Below are 9,326 nucleotides of genomic sequence, written 5' to 3'. Positions count from 1 at the left end.
GATAAAGGGCATGGATGCGAAATGAGAATTTCAGATGCTAATGACAAGCACGCATAACAGGTGCCTTCCTCCTTCCTGTACCTTTCCCTGACACCAAGGGCAAGAAATGCTTCTTCTGTCTAGCAAGCAGATGCAGGGGAGAAGTCTGCAGAAGTTCACACTGTCTCTCTAATTGTAGTAAGCTACAGAAGAAGGTTATGTTTTTAGGCTACAGAGAAAGCAAGGTCAAAATACAGCTCTTAAATCCAAAATTGCAACTTGAAAGCAAGCAAAGAAAGTTTATTGTAGTTTTCTTCATGCAAACCAAGCCATGTCCAGCAACAGCAAGAACTTAAAACTTACATCTTCTGATCACGGTATAAGAGTCAAAGGAAAACTGGGTAAAAGCAACCATTTCAGAAACCATTTCCCCAAACTAGACAGCTACATATGCTAAATTTGGGAGGGAAACTAAATTAAAATGCGTATTTGCATCCTCCTACCTCTCCTCTTTGCATTTGCAACTTAAATAGGCTTCTTTGGATTTAGCAGATTATCTGCCAAAACTTCTCTTCGAACCTACCTCAAGATTATAAAACCATACAAGTAAAAAAATATATATTTTTTTTTTTACCAGTACCTGTGCAAACTTAGTGTTTATCTTGAGCTTCCTGTAACACCCACGAAGACCCTGGGCAAGGACTGAGTTCTAATGCTAGGTCAGGTTTCAACATCATGTACTAAAGGAGGTGTATCAGTCTGTGCTAATGACCAGGTATGCAACAGCTTCCCTCTAGAAGCCAAAATAGTTGGAAAAGCCATTATTTTAGCTTTATGGAAACACAAGATCTCACCCTGCACCATTTTCCAGGACCCATTTAAAACCAGTTACCATTTATATATTATAGCTAGAGTTCATTCAAGCTCTTTCCCCTTCTTGCCAGGAGAGCTGCAATACTGTGTATGCTCTTACTTTCAGAACTTAGAGCTATTGCACATACTCCTTTTTATTACTAACTTTAAAAGGCTGAACATAGACCTAGGGACAGTTCAGCATCTTGGCTAAGATTTAAAAAAAATTTTTTTTTTTTTTAAACACAACCTATCAACACTTCATTTACTTGCATATAGTTATGCTTTTGTCTCTATCTGAAAAGAAATTTATGGAGATTTGCTAAGACGACTGTAAGCCTTAAGTAGTCAAGGACATCTCTATGCTCTACAAACTGGACCACCATAACATTTTTGGTCTTGCCTTTGCAGAAGAAAACAAGTAGCTTTCCAGACTGAAAAGTAGTAGAAGTATCCCAGAGGCTAAGGAAATCCTGTCAGTCCCTAACTTCAAGAGGTAGAGAAGCAGAAACTGCCTAATTTCCAATGTCAAACCCAACCATTATGGAAAGAAACAGGACAAAGGGAAGCCTGCTGAACACCAACCAGTGTAATTCTTCAGAAAGAGTGCATGTGCAGTAGCAGTGCTTTTAAAGGGCTATCAGCTCTCCTTGACAGTGATTGCAACAATTGTAAGTGATATCTTCATATCTTGTATATGGGTGAAACCTTCCAATACTCTTCTTTGTGGAAAGGAAGGAGGATGGAGAAGTCTCAGAAAAAGAAACTTCTGTTGATGTTTCTGTACGTGCAGCTGGATCCAGTACTCGTAGCACCTAAGGATGGAAAAGTTGAGAATGCAAATACATCTATTAAGTTTAATGGGGTTTATCAGTCTCTAACAGCTAGGAAAGATTTCTGCTCAAAAGAAGTATTTAAACTTTTTTTTTTCCAAGCTGAAAACTAAAAATCCATCTATCCAGACCCTCAATAGAAAGCCATTAAGTATTGTTTACAAATCAGTAATGTCTATCAGAAATCCAAGGTATGATTTTATTGAGAATAAAAAAATTCTAATCTTTTTAGCAGAGTTGAGCAAAACCAGGCAAGAACAACACAGATAACTAGGCACTGTGGGCCTCCTGCTGCTCAGCTATTACTCAATTGCTTCCAGACTAAACTGTTATGTCTAGTTTGCTACTTCAACATCAAACTTCCTGCAGTGGAACCTTATCTTGAAAGATAATCATATAGCTTCTCTCTGTTTCCATCCACTTTCAACAGAACTGATTTTTAGGGCAACAGAAACTACGGCTGAAGTGTTACAACTTCTTCCTGCCTGAACTAGGTTTCTTCCCCCACTCAGTTTATAAACTCAACTATATGTTTTCAGTTGGCTTCCTCCTGACACACTAACTCTAAACAAATTTTGACCCAGTTATTTGCAGTGCTAAGGACAGAGAAGCAAATAGTAGGTATCATCATTTTATTTGTGCTGTTCTGCTTATTCTTCCAGTTTTGTTTGTTTGTTTCATTTTATGTGTACATTTTTGTTTGGGGTGATTATTTTTTTTTTTAAATCAGGGAAACAGACTGCTTTATTCAGCATGTTGCCCCTGCATACAGTTTTTTAAAAAGATATTAACTAGTTAACACAAAGCAAGGCATTTCTTTCTGGAAAGAAGATGACAGGTTGAAATGTATGAAGAGTTCTTACCATTTCAGCCATTTTCTCAGCAGGGGTGTTGCAAAATTCCACAGCTGTTGAAGTCTTTTTTGGACTGTTAGTGCCAACATTTCCAAGAAGATGTGAGCTTACAGCTTTGGCAAGCTTACAATTCACAGCTGCTAGCTCTGTTGTCGTGTAAGGTTGGGCACTAGGATAGTATGTCTGTTGTCTCCCCCACTGCAGAGAAACCATCAGCTCCTCCAGCAGCCTGCGCAGAAAGGAGAAAAAGCACTAGCACTGGCTTTTGTACTCCATACTATCAACACACAGCATACTTCAGAGGAATCGTCTCTTCTGAAGACTTACTGTATAAGCCAAACGTTAACCAAAAAATGATGTTTAGGCATTTAAAAACAAGGAGGCAAACAGGCTATTCTCCAAGGCAAGGCCTCACCAACACAGTATTTTAATACTGGTAAAACTTATTTTACATCTGGCAGGATAAGCATTAAAAAGTCAATGCGCGTAAAAGAACCTCTGTGTTTTGGAAGGAGACAGAGGAGACTTGAAGTCAAGCCAGTAAGTGATTAAACAGAGAAAGTCTGAGGATATGAGGGATGTCAGTTCCGCAGTACATGACCTCTAACACCTCATGCCTCCAGAGAACGTTTAAGAAAGAATTAATGCTACTCTGGCTTTTTCAGCTCAAAGACTGAAAAGTGACTGTACTATCCATCAGCACAATTAATCTTTGTTGAATATTACTGGAATAGGGGAAAGTTATTTGATTCTTCTCTGGCCTAGAATAAATTGACAGAAATGAAAAGTTTGCACACAGCTAGTCTGGATTAGAAAAACTGTACTTTTGTGTATCAATCATCTCTTGACGGAACTGATCGCGTTCATTCAGCAAGTCCTGGATTGCACTCTGTGCATCCCTGGTTTGACGCTGAAGAATTGCTCTGGTATTGGTTAGCTCGTCAGCCATAACCCTGCAAAAGAAACCTCCAATCAGTAGGGTAAGTGAGCAGTTTGAAAGTCACCTTTATCCTACTACAGGCCACAACTTGCCAGCTCAGACTAAGTATTAAGCTGCTGTTCTCACCCCCCTCCCCCATGCAGGGCCTACATCCACCTTATTACAAAGGACATGTACTAAGAGCAATTTCTGTTCAGCTACAGGCAACACAAGTCCAAGATTATGTTTTGACTTGGTGAGTTTAAACAATTTTACGTCACTTAATACAAATCTAATATTGAAACACCTTGAGCACGTGAGCACGGTGGACAAGCATCCTGACAGATAAAGCTAAATAAACACAGTTCTCAAAAGCATTCTGTAATCACGTCTTTTCATACTCATCTCTAAAGATGACAGCTACTGCTGCAGACTGCATTCGTTCACCTCTTTGCCTTTCTCGGGGGCAATAACTAGATGTTATGTGACAGATACGAGCATTTGAGAGCTACAAATATGGCAACTGTTGTCACATTTTGCTATGCCATGAGACTTGGCACAGACCCCTCAAGCAGGTATTTCAAATGCCTGCAACTCCACAGATGTAGAAGACAGAATGACATTCAAACAACAGCCAGTTACAAATCCGAGATCTCAAGGAACCAGAATGCCACAGTATCAACGGGTGTTACTCCAAGCACATCATCACACTGCCCTTGCTAGAACGAACTTCCATCCCTGATCTCAGACCTCCTATTTATGCTAAAGAAGTCAAATTAGGATAGTAACACTTGCCTAGCTAGGACTATTACGAGTCTTTACAGTCACTCAATATGCTGAAATTTAAGACTAGCAAATGATAGAAAGGACACTATTAACATTTCCTTCAAGCAATAAGGCCTTTCTGTAATACGTGTTAAGCATCATAATTAAAATTTAGTTAGTTATATCCAAGTACAGTAAAAGATTAAAAATCCTAGAACGCTATTTACATATCTGGTAAGACAACTACACTGAGCAAGTTAAAAGTCTAATCCATTGTCAAATGAGATTCTGACATTCAGATTATTTTACGATTTGCTCCCGACTTTTGCTACCCATTACTTTATGGTTATACAAGTAACAGTAGCATTCTGAGCAGTAACACAATCAGTGTTTAATGAAAAGGTGCCCCTACCCTTTCTTCCATACTGAGCTGCCCTTCCCAGTAGATCCCTGAATCACTGTAAGCAGTGGGGTGGGCGTGCAAATCAAGCTAATTACCTTTGAGTCAAGACAGCTGTCCTGGAAGACATTTTTAAACACTAAACTGCACGCAGTCTATCAGAAATCAGAACTTGTCTTGCTATGTTGACAAGAACTGTAGCTAAGATTTTAAGAGGTTTAGGATCCTCTGAAAAGCAGAACTATTCAGATTCACATGGAGTTTTGTACCTTTTCTGTATACTCAAACCTCACAGTAGGTGTTAGTATAACTCTTGTGTCTGCCATCGGTGTATTTAGGCACATTCCGAGGCACTACAATGGGCGTACATAATACAAGACTGAAGAAGAATGCTGTTGTAACAGTTCTGTGAGAGGGAATACCTGCTTGCTAGGAATTTGCTCCGCCACACATCACATTGTATAGACATGCGCTCCAATTGTTCAGACAACTGAGACATGTTCCGGCCCAGGACTTCATTTTCTAGGATTAGCTGATTTTTCTCACGAGCCATTTGTTCAAAGTGATACTTGAGATCATCCCCAATAGAAGCAACAAGTAATCTCTTCAGCTCCCGATTGACCTAGAATTAGACCAGACTGTCCTGTAATTACCAATATACCATGAAACACCTCCTACTTCCAGAATGCAGTGCAAGTTATTGCAAATACCTAACAATAAATTGCCTTTCTCTTTCCAGAATGGGACAAATGCAATGCAGAGTATATTAAGCCTCACAATCCACTCCAGTGAGCATAAACATTTGAGACTAATGCACGTTCAACACATTCTTGTTTAAATTCTAAGAGAGGACAAAGAGGAAGAATGAAAGCCTGCTACAAGAAACAAAAAGTTTCAGCAGCATTCAAGTCCTGAATCAGTAAGATCACAAAAGATTAGACCAGACATCCACAGATTACGTATAAAATTAGTCACCCCTTTACAGCATAATCTTTTTCACTTAGCAGTTGAATTGAGGAGCAAAATCCTTCCTCAAAGATCCATTTCCCTGCAGCCCTCCAATGTGTTTCCCCCAGTTTCAAGCCTTTGATACTTCCATCTGTTGTCAGAGAAGCAGCACTGGATTACTTAGATGTACTTCTACTCTCTGTCTTGGCTGGTAAGTTTGAAAGGGAAGCTATCTGTTTCAAGGCTAGAGTGTCCTAATAGTTCTCTTTAGTCACATTCACAAACTGCTTATACAAACCAAAGCAGCTCTGCTGTGTGAGAGAAAGTGCCTTTCATTTCTTACCTCTGTCTGTATACGCAGCTGATTAGAGAGACCTTCTTTATCCTGTAACAACCGCTTTTCCGAGTTCTTTAGCTTTTTGATTGCATTTTTCAGCTCTGTTTGTTCTTTCTTGGGATCTGCGGCTCCATCTGACTGATGGAACGCGTCTCCTTTATGTCCCACTGACCTAGCTACCTTCGCATTCTTAGTTGGAACAACATGGGTGATAGCTGCTTTGGGGACTAATATACGAATAGCTTCAATCTCCACTGATTTATCAGCAGGTACTTTCCCTAGCTGCAGAACTCCGGGACTCAGGGAAGAGACTGTCTTTTTATGTGGGCTGTGGTGGAGGTGATGGTTCGTAGCGCTGGCTCCAGTGATTACTTCCAACGATTCAGCTGTCTGCTCTGTTTCCATGCCATCTCCAGGTCCTCGGATGGGTGACGAGGCATCATCAACTAAAATTTAGAAACAGCAGAGAGAAAGTTTACCACATTTCACTTCATTGCAGTCTCACTGTAACTCATCACTTAATTTCTGTACTTAAAAGTTACAGATTTTAATTGCACACTGCATATGTAAAATAGTCCTTTGCTGCAGTAATTACCAAGCACAAGTTAGAAAAGTCCTTACTCAAGTGTGTGTTGCTCATTAATACCAATAGTACAAGACACAGACATTGATGTGAATTGTATTAATCTCAGTTTCCCACTCCCATACAAGATAAGGTAGATGTAGACATGAAAAGGTGCTATTAAGGAGAAAACTCTTGACAATATTACTCGCAGGTTAAAAACAAAATCAAGTTTTGGGAGCTGACAGAATTAAAGCAGTCTCACTTTAAAAGCAAGAATTAAATGAAAAGCAGCTATTCGCTACCTAGCTACTACCCTTAAGAAGTTTAGAGACTTCTAAGTACTACCTACCATGTGTTTTAGTTGTCCAAGTCAAGGTTTAAGGAAAGCCAACAAGCCAGTTCTGCTTCATTTCTAATCAACAGACCTCAGTAATCCCAGTAATACTGCATTGTTCCAAATTCCCCAATATGCGTGATAACGTTTACTGAAATTCTTTTTACATAAGTTCACTAAGTTTTCAGCTGAATGAAATATTATCTAAATAATGTATTTTAAAAATCCTGTAGTAGCACCATCATATTGCCCTACTTTCAAGTTGGCTGAATTAGTACCAACAGGTTCTAAACACTAGAGGAGGACTGACAGTCAAGTGTACAGACAGATGACAGTACAAGTGACAAACTTGTCTTTTGACATAAAGCTGGATTAGAAAACCATATTCCATTAACTGTTCCATCCAGGCAGCTCTGGTTTTCACTGCAATAATGCAACGAAGCATAACTACTTCCCAATAGCTACATGAAAGGAATAAGTGAATAGCTAGATAAGGGATAAATGAATGGAGGCTGGCATACAGTGTAACTGCTCTTCAGAATTCAAGTTAAAGCACTTTTAATCCAGTCTGCTCTAGACAGCACATGAACCACCTACCTTTTTCTAGAGAAGTCATTTTCTCTTTAGCAGTCAGCTCTTCCTAACTACGCAAGTCTGAGGAGTAAAGGAGAGGAGGAGGGAGAAAAAAAATCTTTAGCAAGGTAACAGTGACATTTAACCTTGGATTACCCCATTTTCTAGTACAACCTCTAAACTCCAGTTCAGTAGCACACTGAAAAAAACCACACCAGAACAAAAGAAAAAACAATAAAAAACACACCAGGACCCAAAGAGTTAAAAGGAGAATGCCTATAAGATTTCTGGCACTTGTTTCTTCTTTCGCCAAGAGCCAGACTTCAACTCCTGTCTCTTGCTCCTCATCCAGCTCCCCTTTCCATTCCTCAAATTTCTCTTTCACATCTCTCTCCTGTTTTCAGCGAACCCTCATGCTACCCTTTAAAACTCTGTAACACTCGCAGAGCACAACTGCACAACCACACAGAGATAACCTCAGGTCATCACAGAACCACAAGAAAGGGAAATGCCACACTGTGCTTAAAGGAGACCAAGAGGTGAGGAGGAAATGATGGCAACTGCACAGCTGCACAACTGCTTGCTAATACAACTTTTTTTTTTAACAGAGCCAATTCCCAGCTAAAGCAGGAGTCAGTGCCCTAAGCGGCTGCACATGCTTTAAGTTAACAGTAAAACTTTACTCTCAGTTTGGCCCAAACTACCATTCTGGCCATCCTCTCCCTTATCCACCAAGACTATCGACCACTGCCTCCTCTGTCCACAGGTCCACCCACTTCTAACTCCCCAAGCCACTTGCCCCCCTTTTCTAGGGTCTGCCACAACATCAGTTTGAGATCGGTATATCCCTGGGTTTGGTTTTTACTTTTCCTTCATTTCTCCCTGTTATCCAAGGGAGATCTCCTAAAGCCCTCGCTTCCTTTCCTTATACCCCTAACTGAAAAGGCTTAACTTCTTTGACTTCCATTGCTACTCTGCCCTGAAGAGATAATGGTAGCAGTGGGCGCACTACTGCCAGCTTTCTAGATTCATGATTTGTTTTGTGTAAGACAGGTTCATCTTTTTATCATAGCCAGAAGACAAAAGAAACAAATTCTCCTCCTCGAGCCTTCTCAAGCTACAGATATGGGAACATCTTGCTACCTCTTCCTTCTACAGCTGGAGTGATGTTTTTACTCACTTAATACCATGGTGTGCCAATCAGCATTACTATTAATTCCCGACTAAGGATTTCCATTTATCTGAGGAAAATGGGGGCGATGAAAGTGGAGCTGCTCAGACAGTAAGAGACGGATAACGAGCATTTGGTCTTAGCTGCTTCATCTGGGACCCCAGGCTGATGATCCTGCTGCTTCTGTGTTCATGTCCTAACACTGTTCTTAGCGTCCTGTTACTTCCAAAGCCTCAGCCCCTGCGCACATCTCCCTTTTATCACATTCCAACAGGCAGAACTCCTTCACCGGCTGACCCGCCGCGCTCCCCAGCTAACGCGGTGCCCGCCAGAACCCCACGCGTGACAGACAACCCACGGAGACCCCGTGTTGACACGGCCGAGCCGCGAGGGCCTCGGGAAACCACCACCGACCCATCCCCGGCCTCCCCTCACCTCGGCCCCGCCGCTGGCCAGTAAGCGGCAGCCGCACCTCACCCACCTCTGCGGAAGGGAGGTTTCTCGGCCCACGGCGGTACCGGCCGACACGGACCCGGCCCTCGCCCGCCCCACGGGGCCAGCCGCGCCCCCGCTGCCACCGGGCCGGCCGCACACCCCGGCCCCGAGAGACCGGACGAGGCAGAGGGGCCACCCGGCGGGAGAAGCGGCGGGGCCCCGAGGACGTTACGGAGCTCACAGCAGCACTGCTCCGGCGCACCCTGCAACCGCCGCAACCACCACCTCGCCCAGCTTCCGCTTCCTGCGGCTCGCCCCCGGGTGACGTGTCCCCTTTCTCACCCAATCGCGGCGCCGAGCG

The 9,326-nt window shown here is 42.2% G+C and overlaps 1 protein-coding gene across 2 annotated transcripts; it reads right to left on the bottom strand.

Moving 5' to 3' along the window:
- Positions 1–150: 150 nt before the first annotated feature.
- On the bottom strand, positions 151–9,245 carry BLZF1 (basic leucine zipper nuclear factor 1). Of its 2 annotated transcripts, none has more exons than XM_075436515.1 (7): positions 8,966–9,245; positions 7,384–7,440; positions 5,894–6,333; positions 5,025–5,224; positions 3,343–3,471; positions 2,528–2,747; positions 151–1,646 (listed from the first exon to the last, which is right to left on the bottom strand). In XM_075436515.1, the coding sequence occupies exons 2-7, from the start codon at positions 7,400–7,402 to the stop codon at positions 1,461–1,463; spliced, it is 1,194 nt and encodes a 397-aa protein (XP_075292630.1). In that variant the 5' UTR covers positions 7,403–7,440; positions 8,966–9,245; the 3' UTR covers positions 151–1,460. The 2 variants fall into 2 exon arrangements, with proteins under 2 accessions (XP_075292630.1, XP_075292624.1); XM_075436509.1 differs by having other exon boundaries at positions 9,012–9,245.
- Between the last annotated feature and the right edge of the window lie 81 nt (positions 9,246–9,326).

Source organism: Opisthocomus hoazin, chromosome 1 (genome assembly GCF_030867145.1).
Source record: "Opisthocomus hoazin isolate bOpiHoa1 chromosome 1, bOpiHoa1.hap1, whole genome shotgun sequence".
Lineage (NCBI taxonomy): Eukaryota > Metazoa > Chordata > Aves > Opisthocomiformes > Opisthocomidae > Opisthocomus > Opisthocomus hoazin.
Note: the sequence above shows the minus strand (reverse complement) of the source record. Positions and strands in the feature narration are given on the sequence as shown.